This window comes from Kryptolebias marmoratus, linkage group LG1, assembly GCF_001649575.2.
Source record: "Kryptolebias marmoratus isolate JLee-2015 linkage group LG1, ASM164957v2, whole genome shotgun sequence".
In the NCBI taxonomy this organism is placed as follows: domain Eukaryota; kingdom Metazoa; phylum Chordata; class Actinopteri; order Cyprinodontiformes; family Rivulidae; genus Kryptolebias; species Kryptolebias marmoratus.
In genome coordinates this window covers 28,798,864-28,818,639 of record NC_051430.1, presented here as the reverse complement: position 1 = coordinate 28,818,639, position 19,776 = coordinate 28,798,864, and the positions used below count along the sequence as shown (strand labels likewise).

Below are 19,776 nucleotides of genomic sequence, written 5' to 3'. Positions count from 1 at the left end.
ACGTTCCACTGGGAGGAGACCCCAGGACAGACTTCCTGAAGATAACCTTGGGATCCCCCAGGAGGAGCTGGAGAGCACTGGGAGAGGAATGTCCGTTTCCTCCTGGACCTGTTACCTCCGTGACCCGACTACAGATAGGTGACAGAAAATGAGTGAATGGATTTCCCAACATACAATGATCTTAGTCTGAAAGTCTGGCACGAAAGCCAGCGGGTGATATGCATTCCTTCAAGGAATGATTGGCCTTCAATTTCCTTTTTAAATTTCATCAATCAGCTCGACTCGGTTTGACTTGTCTCACTGTCCTCTGCAGGGAGAATCTGCTGGGTGTAGGCGGGATCAGCTGCTTATCATCGCAGCTTCATGTGGAGCCGTGACAGAGATGCATTCTGGGGGATCTGATCCCAGGTGGACATCTCAGCGCGCGTGTTCACACCTAGAAATAAAACGTGTTACATGCAACTCCAGTGACTTGAATGCAAGAATCAAAGGAGCAAAGAGAAAACCACTCAGCTGATCTTTCTGTAAAATCACAAACCAGTGAGTTAAAAACCGAAAACACAGCAGCTTCACTCTCCGTGATCCAAAGATGGTGTGGCCACCGAGACAAACAAAAAATAATAATTTCTTGTTTCCACAGAATTTATTAAAACAAAAACAAACAGGACTGAAAGTTGAGGTGTTTACAGCTGCTTTGTTTACTGTTGCTGCAGAAAATAAATGTAAAACAAGCAGAAGGCTTTCCTTGGATGATAAATCCTGTGAGTTTGTTCGCAGCTTTTCACAGAATATAACAAAAACACGACAATGAGCACAAAGATTCACACCTAAACCAGAAATATACACAGCAGGACGGCGTAAAACAAACACAAAAAGATACAAAAAAACAACAAATAGAGTTACAAATAGATTGGAAAGAACCATAATGAGACACTAAAAAGGGAGTGTTGTTTCCTTGCTTCGGATTTTATTTTATTACTGCTTTTTGCTGAAAGATGTGCCTGTGTGATCCTGTTTGTTAGCAGAAGTTCTTGTGCACTGGTCAAATGTAAATGGATGGCCACCATCTGATCAACGTAAGTAGGCTTAAAAATGGCTGTAACTCAGCCAGTTTTACAGATATTGAATTAGAATCTGGTGTGGTCTTCACTACATCTGAGTATGACATCTTCAAATATTGCATGGGATTCTGCATATCTTTTTATTTTCAAAGTTTTATCAAAATGGCTACAACTCCATTATTTCTCAATGTCTTAGTCTAAAAGTCTGGCTCTAAAGGTGGTGGGCGATATGCATTCCCTTAAAGGAATGCTGGGAGTTTAATTTCTTTCTGTCTCTCTGATCCTTTGTCCTTCTGTTTTTTTTTTGTTTTTTTTTTAAATCCAGTTTTAAGTATGAGCAATATGAAGAAAGTTACCCCTGAAACTGATCTGAGCTGTGGTTTTAGTTTTAAAAATCTGCAGCAGAGTGAGACCTCACGGTTTTTTTCAAATCTATTCAGGTGCAAAAACAGAGAAGGGTTTTTTTACAGGAGGAAAAAAAACTGTTCAGGTAACAGAAAATGAGTCACCAGGCAGATTAATGCATAAAAACAAAATTAGTATTTTGTTGGGTTTAAACCACAACAAGTTTTGTTAAAGATGATAAAACCTGGAACAAGCAAGTTCAGTTTTTATTAAAAGGTGGGTCTGCACTGATGAAGATGATGCGAGGCAGCTGATCAGTTTATCCTGAGTGTTCTTATTATCACATCTTTATTTCACATAAACACATCGAATCCTCTCTGCTCTCCTTCTTTCACCATCTTCTCACATTTAAACTTCTCCTTCGTCTCACATTCTCTCTCCTTCACACACACACACACACAAAGCTGACACCCTCCATCTGGCATGTGCTTAACGCCACAGACGTCAAGTGCCCCCCCCCTCCAACACACACGCACACACACATCTATCCATAACGCCGTGCATCAGCAGCCATCAGTCCTTAAAGTAGAGAGGAGGATGATCTGTCATGGTGCAGCACTCTGCAGCTCTGCATGCTTGAGTAACTCTGCCTCAACAGAGAGACACACTGACTGTTGTAGTGCTGCATCAGCAAAGTGCTGGGTTACAGGGTGTGTGTGTGTGTGTGTGTGTGTGTGTTTGCGTCACTTAGCAGCAGGTGGACTGTGAGCGGAGAGTCTCTCTGCAGCAGCCAGTTTTCATACAAACACACACGTTTTGGGTGATTGTCACTCGTTGCTGTTCTTGTTTCACATTTATTGCATTTCTGAGATTTTAAAAGTTTATTAATTAAAACCAAAATGTTGTTCAGGTTGACTGATAACTACATTTAGAGGTCAGTTGATTCTCCTTCCAGTAGACTGACTTCTCGTTTAGGTCACATTTAGATGTAACAGTCTGCAACAACAACAAAAAAGAAATATATTTTATAGCACCTGGAAGGCCAAAGGTTTAGACTAAGATCATCTTATGATGGGAAATGACAGAGTTGGAGCTGTTTTGATCAAACTTTGAAAATAACTTTATTGTTTTCTCATCTCTCAAAGCGTGTGCTGTGAATAACTCTCAGCGACTACCAAACCAAACTTTAGCTCAGTATCTGTAAAACTGACTGAGTTGTAGCCATTTTTAGATTTTGCAAGTTAATTTGGTTCCGGTGCCCATCTCAAATTGGCTCCAAAACATTAATCAGTTGTAGATGTACAGCCAATCGTTAGTTTCTCCGCATTGTATTAAAATCAGTCCTGTGGTTTATGAGATATTTTGCTAACAGACAGGCAGAGTTGACTGTAGGAGTTAATTGCAGATTCCATGATTAGTGAGTGCTTACAGCGTAAGTTGGAAGTGACTCAGCCACTAACACTCCAAATTTTAGCCTAATTTCTGTAAAATCTTTTGTGTTTTTAAGGTTGATAAGCTGTGGCGGCCATCTTTAATTGGGTTGACTCCAAAAGTTAATCAGATATGCATCCAGTGATTACTTCCTGAAAGTTTCATTAAAGTTCATCCAGTGTTTATGAGCTAATTTGCTAAGAGTTAGATACATAAATGCTTGCACACACACATTATTTTCTAGCAGTTTATAGAAAATTAAAAACAGTATGCAGTTAGCTGAAAAAACCAACAGGAAAGAAGTGAAAAAGGTAAGTGGTTTTATTTTGAAGGGGAAGGGAAGTGGAGCTCATGAGGCTCTGTAGAGGGTTGCAGAGGTCAGAGGTAAGTTGTTCAGGTGAATAAATGCAGCAGAGTTTAATGAGGAGCAGGCTCTGAGAGAGGTGTACCTGGGATTCCAGGCTGACAAACCAGCTTCAGGTGTTTTGGCCACGCCCTCTCTGGCTCACCCTGAAAATAGGAGGTCAGTGAGGAGAAACGCTGAAACCAAACTAACCCAGAACCCCAACAATATCTTCAAATATAATAAAATTGACTTTGTTTGACTGCTGGGTTTGGCTGATTCTTTTTTTATCTCCATGTTTGCGTTTACGTGGTAATAAAATGAAAATAAGGAACAGAAAATAAGTAGCAGAGAGAAGCGAGGTGTTTTTGTTTGGCCAGCAAAGTTCAGAGCGATTTCCATCAGCAGATTTTAATTCTTTCTGTCACAAACTTCTGGAGAGGAAAGTTTCTAATCTGATCCACGGAGGAAAAATTAATTAAACAGAACAAATTTGTGCAACAAAAACCAAATAAAGCCAGTTTCATTTTCACCACATCCCGTGGTTTGAAATGATTCAGAGCGTGAGCAGCCATTTTGACCGAAATAATTTATCCAATCAGCTTTGTGTTTACCATTTATCAGCTTTACACAATGAAGTGATTTTTTACTAATTGAGCCATATTTGTCTAATCCAATTCTGAGTCAGAATTAGGAAAAATAATATATTCCATCGTTTAGGGTTTAAACAAATGATCAAATTATTTGTCACCTACTGATTTTCCAGCAGTCTTGAAGGTGTTCTCATGTCCTGATCCGCCTGATGTTAAACTAAAAAAAGTCTAACACTCATTAAAGAAACAGTTCAGCTCTTTTAAAGTGGGGTTTTATGAAAACGTTATAAACAACTAATATCTTACCTGTTTTAGATACTTCTCTGGATGTTGAACTCGGACCAGACTGGTGAGTTAACACATTATAAGTATCTGCTTGATGTTTGAAAAGAATCAGTAATAGTTTATTTCTTAAGGCAGGAAACTCAATTAAACTTTGGTTTCATCGCAGCTTTTGATGATTTTCTTTCCTTAAAGCAAGTTTTGAAATCTTCTGCTCTGCCTGACCTTCACGTCTTAAAGATTTTTTTTTTACAGATTATGGGTTCGTGCAGCTGAATGGGGCTGTTATGTCAACACGTTTACAACAACATTTCCTTCAGATGGAAGGAAATCCAATTAACTCTCAAGGTGTTGCACATAAAACTGTTAAAGAGGCTGGCATTGTGGCTTCGATTAGAGCTATCACCCGCCACCGCCAGCAAGAGGCGATAATGTTTTTGCTCAAGTCTGTAGGAATGTGTGTGTGTGTGTGTGTGGTGCTAGCCACCACAGCTGACGTTAAAAACAAAACAAAACAAAACAAAAAATTGCTATTACTCAGCCAATTTTACAGATCCAGAGCTAAAATTTGGTGTGGCAGAAGATACGAGTTTAGGTTTAAGCAGCTTTATTCATTTCATTTCATTTGAAAAAAACAAAAAAATTACAAATAAAATACAATTACAAATAAAATAAAATGAAAGGTAGCAGAAGAAGAAAAAAAAATCTTAGATTATCTGCCTCTATTTTCAAAAAATAATATTGAGTTAAACAAATTCAACTCCTCAAACAGTAACTCTTGCAAACACAAATTATACAATTTCACATTTTTATCTTTCTTTTAAACAAATTAAATGAAACAGCATTTTTATAACCACTATCCAAATTATTCCATAATCTTATTCCTTTGACTGAAATACATCTGTCCTTCAAGTTTGTCAGAACTTTAGGTTTTACAAACATCTCTATTCCTTTAAGATTATAACAACTTTCCCTCTTAACAAAATTTGATTGGATGTTCAAAGTTAATACATTTATTTGTGCCTTATACATAACCTGCAAAATATAATAATCAACCAACTCATAAAATTTTAATAATCTCAATTGATGAAATAATGTATTTGATGGGTGATAGTAATGCTTTCTTGTGATGATTCTTACGGCTCTTTTCTGTGAAACAAAAATAGGATTTGTAACTGTTTTACATGCATTCCCCCAGACTTCAATAAGAGTCATTTTGAGTCGTGATTTTACAGCATCTGATGTAAGTTAAAGAGCTGATTCCTCATTCGGCATCATCTCAGGTCAAAGGTGAGAAAACACTGAACAACGAAACATGCAAATGAGTAAACAAGCAGTTATTATTTTTACAGTGGCAGCAATCTTTGCCCTTTAGGAGTTCATTTAAATTCTGCTCTGATCAACAAGTCGAGACAAAAAGTCACTCGTTTGCGTTTGATTGATCGGTTCTATAAATCCATTCACTTTCTTTTGTGTTCACCTCCGATTGATCCATTCTGCGTGTGCAGAGGAGTGTGTGGCGCGGTCTAAAGACCCGCTCATGAATCAGAAACGGCACTGAAGCCGCCTCGCTCCGTCAGACGCTAATGGCTTTAAATCCTTAAAAGAGCAGCAAACAAAAAAGAAAGCATTTGTTATTATCTGCTCATAAAAACGATGTGAGTCTTATGTAATAATAAAAGTGGCATTAACAGCAAAAGTACATTTTTTAGAGCGTGCAGGAGAAACTAAAATGACAAAGATTGCAGAGGAGACAACTGAGGAGGTTTGAAGGACAGGAATGGTTTTCACAGGCTGATTAACTGAATCTTAAACATTTCCAGGGTTGTTGTGGGAAGATGAGCAGATCTTTGACTGAAGACTGGAAGATGGTGAAAGGTCTGATGTGAAAATTTGATCTTTGGGCAGTCTGTCACAAAAACACAATAATTTCCCACATTTCTTTAGTCAAATTCATGAAAAATACTAAAGAAAATGCAGAAAATATGATTTTAGCTCTAGTATGGTGATTTCTAAAGCTGAAAACTTGACACACAGCTGAAGGATGATGCATTGCTCAGGTCTGTGCTTGGGTTTTACCTTTTCTGCTTTTATTTTTTAGGACTTTTAGATATCGAGCTTCTGGTGTAGATAGCTACTAATTTGCACATAATTATTGCAACTATTTTATCTGAAGTTACATTTTGCACAAGTTTATGTTTGACATCCATTGTGGGCAGCAAAATATAATTTATTTTCATAGAGAAACTCTACATAAGATAATAAACATTGAGTTCTTCTTTTCTCCTCCGTTTTTCTCCAATATTTCAAGAACACACCGCGCTAAGAAACCCGTTTTTGGCCAATAACTGCGTGAAAAAAGCAGCAAAAATCCAAAGTGTAACTTCAAAAGTTTGGCTCCTTGTAACAAAAGAAACGCCTTTTGTACGTCACTGTGTCACAAAATAAAAAGATTTATAATAATATTAATTAGATGCAGACTTTATGCAGCTTTGAACCTAATTCTTTACACATTATCCAGAGTTTATAAACCATAACTACTCCTCCAGTTTCACCTCACACACCTCAGCAGACGATATGTTTGTAGTTTTTTTATCAGACAAGGAAAGTTTTCACGGCTCGTCTCTAACATCAGTTTAAATCTAATTTAATTAATGATGCGTGCCGCACGCAGTTTGTTTTAATCAAGAATCTAGTTCTGGGCATAATTTAGTAACCAGGGTCATTAATCACTTCCTAATTTAATAAGGAGAAAATTCCTTCTTTACTGTGAAGTTCTGACCTCTGTTGATGCAAAGAGAAGATAAATCCTGCAGCAACAGGAACAAAATGGGAACTAATTCCCTGCTTCCATGCTGATCTGAAAGCAGTTTTAAACAAAATCTTTTAACCGAACAACATAGACAGAGATAGATAAATATACTTTATTCATGCTCAGAGGGGAAATTCAAACTTTCCAACAGTATCCACAAATATAAAATAGGATTAAAGAAAGATTAGGATTAAAGAAGGCATGCATGATATGTAAAAACATAAAAAAATAAAATAAGAGTCCAGTGCAATCAGTGTGTGGTTTAAAAAGTCCAGAGCAAATAGATCATAGTGTAAACAAAGTAAACTGAAATCAGAAAAGTGTTTTTATCATAAAAATCCCTGAAATATATATATATATATATATCTTCTGGGCTTCACAAACCAAAATATTCTTTACAATCAGATTTTCATTCATTTGGTCCATAAAATTGAAAAGTGTGTTATTATAAAAATATTTTCTTTTTATTTTAGATAGAAATCAGCTCAGCCAACTGTCTGACATGGCTTCACCAAGAAAGCATAATTTCACATTTTCTATGGCCCAAAAACAAGCAATTCTGTGTAAATCTAGGCAGTTCTTTCTAATACTTACCTAAAGAGGCACTCGGATATGTAATGTGCATTATATATTACATACAAAAGAACAAAGTATTGTATATTTTAGTTCTGAATCAGAGATTGTTGAAAGTCGTGTTTACAAATGTCAAGTAATTTTCTGCTTTTAAAAGAGAAAAATCTAAATCTTTATGGTTCAAGTCCTGGTCTGACTTTCAAAGCACCAAGTAAACATTAAAGGCCATTTTAAAAGTGTGAATTCTGCTTTTCATGTTTTCACAGCGACTCTGGACTTGAGATAAAACGTGTTTCCTGCAGCCCCGAGCTGCAGGAAGAAAGGCTGCATCAACTCCTGAAATAGACGGAGCTTAAATATTTGATGAGCTGCTGCTTGTTTCTGGCAGCTTCACGGGTGCCCAAGGTCAGGAGGCTCTGCAGTCGCTGTTTTACACACAGACGAGGGCAACACAAACGGATGAATCAGAAACATTCAAACAAACGTAGAGAAATGTGCTGGTTGCATCTCAATTATCCTGTCTCTTCAGGTGAAGATGAAGCTGAAACAGATTACAGGAGGCTGCCTGGTGAGCGTGGAGTTCTGCTTTCCTGCTCTGCGTACTTTGTGCTTTTTTAACCTTTCATATATTTAAATGTTCAGCTCGATTGGGAATGATGTGCGCTGACTTTTGTTTTTGTAACTTTTAAACTTTTTGAAATATTTAACTTGATTTACAAATATTTTTTTATTTAGAATTTCTTTTGGCTGTTAGCTTTAGCTTTGCTAATTGTAGCTTTTAGCTATGACTTTGCTAATGTTAGCTTGCAGCTTCTGTTTTTTTCATTTTAACGTTCAGCTTCTGCTTCACAAATTGAAACTCTGAACTACAGTTTTTGTAATTTTATTTTTTAGCTAAAGTTTTGCTGATTTTATCTGTTTTGCTAAATTAAACATTTAGTTATGGCTTTGCTAATGGTAGCTTCTAGCTATGGTTTTATGGTTCTGCTTTGTTTATTCTAGCTTTTAGCTGATGTTTTTCTAATTTTAACTTTCAGCTATAGCAGCTTAAGTTACTTTTTTTGCTAACTGTAGCTGTTAGCATTGGTTCTGCTTATTTTAGCTTTTAGCTTTTGTTTCGTTTTTTCATTACAGCTTTTAGCTACTCTTTTGCTAATCTTAACATTTTCTTACAGATTTGCTGATTTTGACTTCTAGCTGCTGTTCTGCTTGTTGTAACGTTACTAATTCCTTCTTCAGCACATTTCAGTGTTCACACATCACTCGCAGAAAATGCAACTTTCTCTCATTTAGTTTCACTTTAGTCCTTATTCTTCTACGGAACGACACGCAAACAACTGAAAATACACAAACAGCACGAGTCGAGTCTGTGAACATCACTGAAATCTGAAACAAACTGAGATTTTAACTCTGATTGAAAAACCTGGAGGTCTGCAACCTTTTTTATTTATTTATTTAAAACATCAATGTGTGACAAACTCACAATAACTTTCTTTATTTGGAAACTGATGGAGAGGTTTTGTTTTCTACTTTAAAGAAATGTGGTCAAAACAAAGACTTCTTTTTAATATTTATTTCACCAGATAATAAACACGAAGCTTTCCAGACTGTGAGCTGAAAAGGACACTTTTATGAATAACAGCTGACAGTTTTTTAAGCACAATTTAGATTAATTTCAGTCCAATCCTCCTGTATTCAAACTCACTGTAGATTATTAATATTCTAATTAACGGCATTACATCCAACACTTACTTACGCTGAGCCTAAAACTTTGGCATCCATGTTTGTCTGTTAGCAAAATATCTCATGAACTGACAAATGGCTGCCACAGCTACTGAACAACAGCAAATACAGAAATATCTATAACTCTGTCAGTTTTAAAGATACAGGGCTAAAATTTGTCGTGGTAGTAGCTGAGAGTTGTTCCTAACACATATTTTAGTCTGAGATCACTCTTTAAAGATAAGATGATTTTAGTTTAATTTTGTGACATGAAAGGCGGCGACAGGCTTTTTCTTTTAAGGGATCCAAAGCATTTAGTGTTAGAGAAACATATATATTAATGTCTTTGTTTAAATTATACTGAAGAAGATGATGAGCTGCATAAAAATCTGTTTTATGATGCTCAAACTCTAAAAGCTCCTCTTTGTTTAGGCAAAGGAACCTGATAATGATGTGCGAATCAGCTCTGCAAGATTTCCAGGCGGTGAAACAAACTGTCACACAGAACAGAGAACAGCAGAGAGGAAAATTCACATATTCTGCGCAACCTACTTCCAGCTGATAAGTCTAGCTATTTTTGGCTGTTTGTTAAGACAGGTAGCATCACCTGGGAATTACCAGAAAGCCGCGGAGCTCAGATAAATCACAGACGGAGAGATTTGTTCTGCAAACAAATCGCAGAGGGAGAGAGAGAGAGGATGAAGTTCGAAGCTTCCAGAAGGTGAAAACACAAAGCAGAGTAGCAGGAGAGCAGCAGGGCTGGGCATGAAGACGTTACAGAGCGGGACGAGGACCCGTCCTCTTCTAAAAACCACGGCCTTTTGTTTCACAGCAAACACTCCAACCTTCATCAGTCAGAGGCAAACGTCTGAGACCAGCAAAAAGGAGAGGCTCATCAATATTTCAGCGCATTCAATAACAAAAAAGGAGGCCAGTGGCTCTACAGCATGCAGACTCTTCTGTGTCATTATTCTCTGCTGTTCATTAAAGCTTCAGGCCGTGTTTGCCACTGGCCCGACAAGAAGGATGAAAACCCACCGGGAAGAGTCGGGGCTGCAGTTTGTTTACGCTCATACAGAAATCAATAAAGAAAGGACCGTTTTTAAAGGCACAAAAAGTGCTAAAAGGTTTCACTGACACATAAAGAGCACGAACAGAGCAGAAAACATTCTTCTGACGCTGGATAAAGTAAACCAGTGTCTGCTGGTGTCGCATTTCATAAAAATCAAGAAAAGACACAATGAGCAGAAGAACTCTGAAGGAGTTACTTGAGGAAAACGGGAAACTTTTTTTTTATCTGTTCTGTAGTAGATTAGCTGCTGTGTTTGGGATCGTTGTTCTGACCCAGTTTCAGCTGTCAGACAGATTGACTTCCATTTGACTTTAGAATAAGCAGAGATCTGAGCAGAACGAGCCCAAACCATCGGCCCTCCACTACCGTGCTCGACACTTTGTGGTGATATGCTGCGTCTGGTTACCTCCAGCAGTTCCAGAGGTCTTACGGTCTGTTCTGAAGTCCTGCTGCCATGTTGGTTTATAAAAAGAAGAGTTTTCTCCTGAAACCTTTTCAAACAAGCCACATGTGTTCATTCTGCTTCCAGCTGTCATGACCTTTAACCTTTAACCTGCCAACTGATGGGTTGTTTGTTTGGTCGTTTATCTGACCTTGGAGTAAATTTGCCAGAGAAGATCATCTTTCTGTAGCTGAAGAACCGGAAGCTGATGGTCAAACTTTAGTTTCAAGATCAGTGTCCCCTCACCCCCCTCACCCCCCTCACCCCCTCACCTTATAACTGATCATGATCTCACCTCATGTTTAATTTATTTTGAGCCACTGCCTCAAGAAGGTGACGTGTGTTTAATTATTGTTCCGTGATTTAGCCTTTATTCACTTGAACAGAGTGCAAAATAAAAAATAAAAACAGAAATTATTGAGTTTACATCTCCCAGGTCCAGATGGTGTCGTTATTTGAGGGACACGATTTTAATTTGATCAACCAGATGTCCTCACATCCTTTGTGTTAATTTAAAGATAAGGAGACCTTGAAAGCATCGTGTCAGGTGTGTTTGCTGTCAGGTTTCACTAAAATTCTCCTCCAGGCTTTAAAAGGACTCTCCCGATTTTTGTTTTTTTGCTCTGATTTCAGGAGTAAAAATGTGAAGTCATTCCTGGTGTTTTCTGCTCCCAGACAGATAAGCATTAAAGCAACGAAAGGTATGTTCAGAAAACTGATCTGGGATCAGTTTCTGGCTGCGTGTAACCTTCAGAAAAAGTCCAAATCTGAGGTCATTCATGATGAGACAAACAGATTTCACTCAGCCAGAATGTTTATTCTGTCTGCAGGTGAATTAGGTTTGATTAGTCAGAAGCAAATTCAATGACACATTATGAGACTAGTTTCATTTATGAAAATAAAAAACAAACAAACAAACAACCCTGGTTCAGTGAGCAGCTTTTATATTCTGAATCACACATTTTACATTGATTTCTGAAAAAAACCAGACACGTCTCAGTAAATCCTTCAAATCTGTTTGTTATTAGAGCTCTTTCAGTTTTGAACAAAAAGCCGAATCCCATAATCTTTTTCTCAAACATTCTGAAAACAGCATTCTTGATTATTTCATTTAGTCTGTAATTTTATGAAGCCATTTTATTACCGCGCACGTTTTCTCCTGTTAGACGTTTGTTAGTTTTAATCATTATTAGAGAACCTTTAATCCAGATATCATGTTTAATTATTGCACACAACCTGCATGTGATGAAAGATGGCTGAGGTTCTGAGGGATAAATAACTGACCAATAAAGTTTCTAAACTTTTCCAAAGTTTCTTTGAATCCTGAAAGATTAGAACTTAAATTAAAAATCTTTTATAATAATAATGAAAGAGTGTTGTTTCTAACTTTCTCCTGCTGCCATCTAGTGGTCAAATATGGAATGAAATGACCAACAATGAAGACTGAGATGTGTTTGGGGTCTTTTTACAAAATGCGCACTGTAATTATGATAAATATGTTGGCTCATAAAACAATAATAAAATAAATTCCTGCAGCTCTCAGCCTCAGAAATGACAGTCCTGAACTAAGTTTAAAATATGACATATATCTGCAGAGATAATAAAGATACAACCCTTTTTTATTTTATCTTATTAGGGAAATATTCTGTTAGCTTCAACAAAACTTTAGTATTCTTTCTTGGGTTGATACTTTACTTTGTAACTTTTGAAAAAGACTGTGTGTACAGATAAAAGAGGGTGATAAATCTGTCAGAAACGGCACATAATCTGAAAATAAAACTCAAAGTTAAAGATCTGTGTTCCTGTAACAGGTATTCTGAATAACTCGGTATTTACACAATGTTATTTGCATGTTATGACTTCTCAGCAGGAAGGTGATGTAACAATTCTGCAAAAACCTAAAGTTAAAAACAGCTCATTTCAGAGGTTGTCTTCATAGGAAGTCATTTCTAGAAAGAACAATACAAACAAAATGTTGCAACCGCCTTTAAAACTGTAATTTAAAAAGCTGAGCTGTACTTCAGTCCTTTATGAGTAAGCTTAACTCTGTTGAAGCTGTTTTTTGTCACACTGTGACCTTTTTAGAGACAACCTTTTTGGTAAAGCTTAGATTAGTCCCAGAGAGCTGTGAGGTTCCTCAGTTTTTATGCACTCGCTCTGTAACATGACTTTCTTGGTACAGCCTTCAGTTTTCTCTGTCGACGCAGCTGTTGTGTGATGCAGACAGACAGCAAGTCAGTTCTGCCAGCTGGAACAAAATCCAGTTAGAACCGGGAAAACAAACCAAGCAGTGTCAAATGCTGCTAAACGAGGATTTATATCTAAGACCGCGTTACTCCTCGTTACTCCACGTCACGTTAGTTTTATTTCATCAACAGTAAAAAGAATCAGACTCATGTGATCTGTTAGCACTCAAACTATGTGTTGTGGATGACTCTCAGCTACTGCAGCAGCAGATTTTAGCTCAATATCTACAAAACTGACTAACTTATAAGCATTTTTGTGTTTCTATGGTTGATTAGCTGTTGCGGTGAGCAGTAATAATTAATTCTCATGAAACCTCTCAGCTGTGAAGCCTGATCTAATGAGGTTAATGACTGCTGGAAAATGTAATTACGCCCAATAATCAATTATTATTAAATATGTATTTCAGTGCTGGGGTTTATACATAACATCCATTGTTATTTAGCAAAAGGGAGATAATTTATTTGATGCAGCGAGTTGTTTTACTTTAAAACAACTGCTTTTACCCTTAACCTGTTGAATTCTATCTATCTATCTATCTATCTATCTATCTATCTATCTATCTATCTATCTATCTATCTATCTATCTATCTATCTATCTATCTATCTATCTATCTGTCCGTCCGTCCGTCCGTCCGTCCGTCCGTCCGTCCGTCCGTCTATCTATCTATCTATCTATCTATCTATCTATCTATCTATCTATCTATCTATCTATCTATCTATCTATCTATAAAACTCTAATTTAAGCAGAAGATTTCTTCTGTTATGTTATTTCTCTCTGATTCTTCAAACTGAAATCACGTTGACTGCTCTCTGCTGCAGGTAAGATACTGACTGCTCATGTGTGAAGTCACACAACCCCATCTCAAACAAACAAATCAAAAGCGGTCTCTGCTGTAGAACAGAGGGCATGTGTCGTTTACGCTGTCTCTCTGGGTTTTTCTTTATTCTTTTAGTTTTTGTTTGTTCTTTTAAGAAAAGCTGCTTAAAGTCCGAGTAGAAAGCTCCTCAGATTCTTTCACAGAAGTCAGGTTTTAAAGCAAGGAAGCTCCTCAGTTTGTGGTCAGCGGCTTCAAAAGATCCTCCACCTTCAGTTTCAAGCCCAGCTGAGGATGTTTGAAGGTGCTGAACCCTCCAGAGCCCCGAAAATACAAAGAAAACCTGAAGATTTTATTATAGAGATAAGTTAACAGCCACGGAGCCCCGTAAATAAATATTACTGCGTTCCTTCACAATAACTCTGTTTCTGTCAGGTGATGTTTCTAGTAAAGTAGTTATCTCTAAAATAATCTGTTCCGCCCCAGAATAAAAACAGCTTTTACCTAAAAGAACAAACTAATTAGCAATAATGTCTTTTTATCAAACCCGCTAATCAAACATTTGCACACCTTTAGGAATATTTTTTGTCTCATACTCAAAAAGTTAAACCATCAGGACTGAGGATCTCGTCTGAGACCTCAGAGTTTCTATCAGGGTTTAGATGAGAGCAGAAATCTGAGCTCTGATCGTCAGGAAATGTTGGCAGGAAACACATGATGATGTTGAAACATGTGTGCCTCCACCCTTGGAGCTTTTCGGGTGATAAATCTCCTCCTGCTGTGGCTCCATGTGCATGTCTTCCCTTTTTTTACTTTTAAAGTAAGTGTCTTTCAAGTTATATCACCTCATTTAGTCCCAGTTTCTTAAAATATATAAACAGTAGTAAAAACCTTTCAGAGTAGAGAAAATGTGATGTAAAGTAAACATTTAAACCCAGAGTCTTTGCAGTTATTTATTACAGTAATCACAGATTGAAGGCTTGATGGAAACCTTTATCTATAAGACACTAAAATATTAAATTAGCACAAAGTTAAATATAACTCCAACTTAAATAAAAGTTTGAGCATTTAATAATAGTGGGATAAACCCATTTATTGGACAACAGATGCATTCACTGTCTGGTACTTTTACTTTTCTGTGGTTCTCTTTGGTCGGGTTTTAAAAGTTTGAAAATGTTTTTGCAGTTATTTAACTCCCTGATGACAAGAAGAGCATATGTAACAAAACACAGAACTGGTCATTTACAGTCAGAGAAACAAAACGTAAACAGATTAAAAACCTAAATTATTCCAGAGTAAGTCAAATCATAACGCTGGTTCCTAAATAATCAGAGAGAATTTGTCAGATCCATTAAAGGTCTATCTGATGTGTAACAGAAACTATAATCCTTATATTTTGTGGAAATAAAAACATCTTCAGTCTTCAGTTTTCAGTGAGTAAACATTCTCGTTGTTCCCTTAGGGAAACTGGGAGTGATTTCTCCAGAAACTGAACTCCACCCAGTGATTAAAAGAACTAAAAAAGGGAAGTTAACTTATTATTTATGTGTATTTTGAGAGTTTATTCTCAGCTGTTTTTTTTATTTTATTTTCAGCAGCTTCATCTGGAAGATAAACACAAAATATCAGCGTTTGATTAAAAATACCTTAGGATAGATGTTTTTTCTCTCTCATTTGGGCAACATTTTCCTCCAGCACACAAACTGTGGATCTCTGGGTTTTTTATGGTTCTGGTTGAGTCTCATCTTCAGCTTCAGTGAATGACAGAGTAAACGCTGAGATGTTTGTTTTGGTTCATTTGTTTAAAGGCAATTTGCCTTCCTTTCCAATAAAAACTCCGCCACAGATGATTGCATCCACAGCAACAAATGATAAAGTTCATCAAGTTTCTGAAAACATGCAAAGAGGCCAAACACTGATCTCTGAGGTATGCCATCCCACCTGAGCCGTTAAAGATGAATAATTATTAAAGGTAAACACAAACGCTCTGTTTGTGAGGATTAAGTGGAATGAAATCAGAGTTTAGTCCAACCCAGGACATTAAATTACTGATGGCTCAAAGGTTTTTTTTAATCTCTTTAATTTCCTCTTTTCTGTGAATGGCTTCAAAGATCAGTCTGTCACGTCACAGCTCATAATCCACAGGCTGAATTTAGCTCAGCACAAACTTTTCCTCGTGTTTCTGTCCTTATTTCTTTTAAAAAGACAAATATAAGGTAAACATCCCGTGAGAGACCCTCAGCAGTTCCTGCTGACACACAGACGTGACAACATGTTTTTTTTTTTTTTCACTTGATTGCATCAACATGACATGAAACTGTTCTGAAAATGTTGCCCCCCCACCACCACCACCCCGAAGTTTCCGTTGTGTTCAAAAGACAGGAAGCAGATTCTCTGTGTTGAGTAAAACATGCGTGGATCATTATCAGATGGCAGAAACAAGTGGAAGTTGCTGCCGTTGAACCAGCAGAACATTCCACCTGTAGGCCATGAGCAAAAAGAAAAAGAGTAAGTTTTATTTCATTTTACTGCTCTTACTTTGATTGTTGTGTTGTGTTGTAGATTTATTTCTAGTGCTGTGTGTTTAAATGATGGAAATACTCTAAAATCATAGAGAAATAGAAGAAAATTGTGTTTAAAAATAAACATGATAGCTCTTTTTCTTCTCTCATACGTTGAGGTCTGATTTTTAGATGTTACTTCCAATAAGCCCTGAATTAACTACAAAAAATAAAGCTAACTTTACTTTTCCGTTTGTTTAAATGCGTGCCACCTTCTGTTGTTTATAAAACCAGCAGTTTCCAACTTACTTTTGTTTCTTTCTGTAGTCTTGGCTCACGTGCGCCTCATCTAACTGTCAGTTTTCAGTTCAAGACAGAAGCCAGACACAGCACTGACACATTAAAGGCAAATCGGAAGAATTATAACAACTTTAAAGATTCAAAAACTTTGAGAAAGTCAAATAAAGACCTGCTCAGGTAACCTGTATGAATAATCAGCTTTAACAAGAAGTTCCCCTAAAAAGCAAAGCTGACAACTTAATGGACTGAATGGTCAAAATAAATGTTGGTAAATCAAAATTTAAACATTTGTTCTCGTGTTTTTCACACTCAGTCCTAAACTCAGATTTATTTATGCAGTAAAATGATTCATGTGTCATTTTGTGTGACTGCACAGGTTAACGGGACAGAAAAAAGTCTTCCGTTTCTTATGTTAAAAGATAAAATAAAATAAAAGCTTGGAGAATTTCATCAACTTTTAGCAGATAATCAGCGAGCGGGAGCTGGCATTTTCATAACAAACATGAAATATTAGAAAGATTCAGAATCAAATTACAAAACTAAACTAGACAAACAACAAACGTCACGTAAAGTTTCATGTTTTAGGCCAAACAAATAAAAAAAAAGTCTAAATCAAACAAGATTTTCACAAATGAATAATTTATTGATAAAACTGATCAGAAAACTTGCTTCTCTAAAATGTTTATTATTATTATTGTTAATTTGAGCATCTGTGAGCAACTAAAAGTATTAGAATAAATACTTTAGTAAAAAAATACATCATTCCTTATTTTTTTATTATGAGTGATTTTTCTTGTTAACAAAATACAGTAATAAGTCTAAAGTCTTTGTTTCAAAGAGTAAAACTTCCTGTATAAATAGTCTTCACACTATTTTACCTTACAGTGTCTCTGCTGCAGTCCTCAGACAGAGGAAATGTTAGGATTTATAACACATATATTTATATAAAGTGCCTGAATAGCTGTATTGTGCATTTAGTTGAGTGAAAAACAAGATTTCTAATTAAAATAGAAAAGAAAGCAAGTAGCAGAAACAAAAATAAAGTACATCCCGGCTGTATTTAGGCACTCTGGCTGGTGCAAACAGAGATGTGGTGTGAGACGAGTCAGAGAAAAGAGGCTGATGAAAGTGTGTTTGTGTGACCTCGGGATGGAGCATGATGAATCGACACTCGTCTCGTTTTGTCTGCCGTGTCTTTGTCCACTGTTCCCCCTCACAAACCCCTTTCTGGACCATTGTAAACAAAACATAAACTGGTCTTTGTGACACCGAATGTCTGCTGGATGAGACAAACGTCTCGCTGTCCGTGTCCTCTGCTGCTGCAAAAAGTCTTGGCTTGTGGGGTTTCTTTACAGCAGACTCTGGCTAGAGGTCACCTATAGTTCTGTGCAGGAAATCTTCAGCAGTTTTCTATATTTTCATTCAGTCAAGGGGCTGGTTTTCTTATGATCTTTTTAAATGGTCTTGGTCTGTAGTTCTTTGGGTTTTTTGGACTTCAGCTGCTGCCTTTGCTCATTTTCAGTCCTAATGATCTTTTTTTTTTGTTCAGTTCAGCCATTTAAAGGTACTCATTGCAGAGTATAAAACATAAAAGTTATCCTGAGCTGCATTAAATGGTCCGGTTTCAAAGAGTTGTATTTTAAAAGACAGAAAACAGGATATTAGCTCTAAGAAGGTGCTTCTCAGAGTTGTTGGCTGTTTAAACTCGTCATGGAGTTGGTGCTCAACTGAAGGATGATGCGTATCTCAGATCCTGTCAAAGATATTTTGTTTCCTGTTTACTAAATACGTATGTACATCATTTTTATGAAAAGAAAGCGTGCTGAAAAGAGAGCTGAGCCAAAAGGCGAAGCTCTCGATTTACCAGTCGATCTACGTTCCTACCCTCATCTATGGTCACGAGCTTTGGGTAGTGACCAAAAGAACAAGATTGCGAATACAAGTGGCTGAAATGAGTTTCCTCCGCAGGGTGTCTGGGCTCTCCCTTAGAGATAGGGTGAGAAGCTCAGTCATCCGGGAGGGACTCAGAGTAGAGCCGCTGCTCCTCGTCATCAAGAGGATACAGCTGAGGTGGCTCGGGCATCTGGTGAGGATGCCTCCCTGGAGAGGTGTTCCGGGCACGTCCTGCCGGGAGGAGGCCCAGAGGAAGACCCAGGACACACTGGAGGGACTATGTTCCTCTGCTGGCCTGGGAACGCCTTGGGATTCCCTCAGAGGAGCTGGCCCAAGTGGCTGGGGAGAGGGAAGTCTGGGTCTCCCTGCTTAGGCTGCTGCCCCCGTGACCCGACCCCAGATGGATGGATGGATGGATGGGGATGGATGGATGGATGGATGGATGGATGGATGGATGGATGGATGGATGGATGGATGGATGGATGGATGATTTTTAGTTTTACACTTGTCATTTATTCTGACCTTCATCTGACAAGTTTTCACAACCACATTTAGGACACACAGCAGCTACTTTTAGCTTTCAGCTAAAGTTCCTCTTTTTGTAGTTTTAACAACTCAGTTTCAGCTTCTTCAGCAAATTTCAGCAGTCATTCAGCTCTCAGCATTCACACTATGCTTTCACAGAAAATGCAGTTTCTCTGGTTTATCTTGCTGTTTGTTTTTCATGTTTTTGCTTCTTTCTCTCCCTTAAGTTGGTCTGATGCAAATCAGGGGAGTTCTTGTGTTGTGACATTTCTGTTCTCCTTTTCTCCTCTCCTGGACTGAGTCTTTGCTGCTGTCTTCTGTGAAGGTTTCTGTTGCATCGAAGGAAGGTAATAATTCCCGGTGTCGTGAATTCAGACAGGGGTGGAAATTAGCACCCGCCACCGGCCAAATGCGGGTAAATATTTGAATAAGCGGGTGAATTTGATTAACACACACGCCACTGTGGCGGGTTGGCAATTTGAACAGAAAAGGTGTTATTTGTCCTCTTGACATATAGGGGGCAGTAATGTGCTCGAGTTGCTGCTGTTACGTCGAGCCCCACATTGCCCGTCCCCTCATCAGATACGGTTCCCCCTGCGTCTCCGTAAATAATGACTTATCTATTAACAGAATTGTTTAGAGGGGCAAATATTTCTCATTAAAAAAACAAAAAAATATAATTCTTTTAAAAATAAAATGTGCTAATAATATCATAATACAGAGGAATAAACACAGGTAAGGAGTTGTTGGTAAATTATTTTTGTCCCATGTTTTAGAGGGGGAACCGATTATTTCAGACGGCTGAAATATTTGGTTCCC

The 19,776-nt window shown here is 37.5% G+C and overlaps 1 protein-coding gene across 2 annotated transcripts in view; it reads left to right on the top strand.

Annotated features, from left to right (window-relative positions):
* Positions 1-16,144: 16,144 nt before the first annotated feature.
* The window catches only part of sh2d3cb (SH2 domain containing 3Cb), a 34,364-nt gene continuing 30,732 nt past the window's right edge, over positions 16,145-19,776 (top strand). For both annotated transcript variants that reach the window (XM_017427862.3, XM_037975682.1), the window contains exon 1: positions 16,145-16,246. In XM_017427862.3, the coding sequence (XP_017283351.1) occupies positions 16,228-16,246 (19 nt within the window). In that variant the 5' untranslated portion in view covers positions 16,145-16,227. The remainder of the gene's footprint in view (positions 16,247-19,776) is intronic.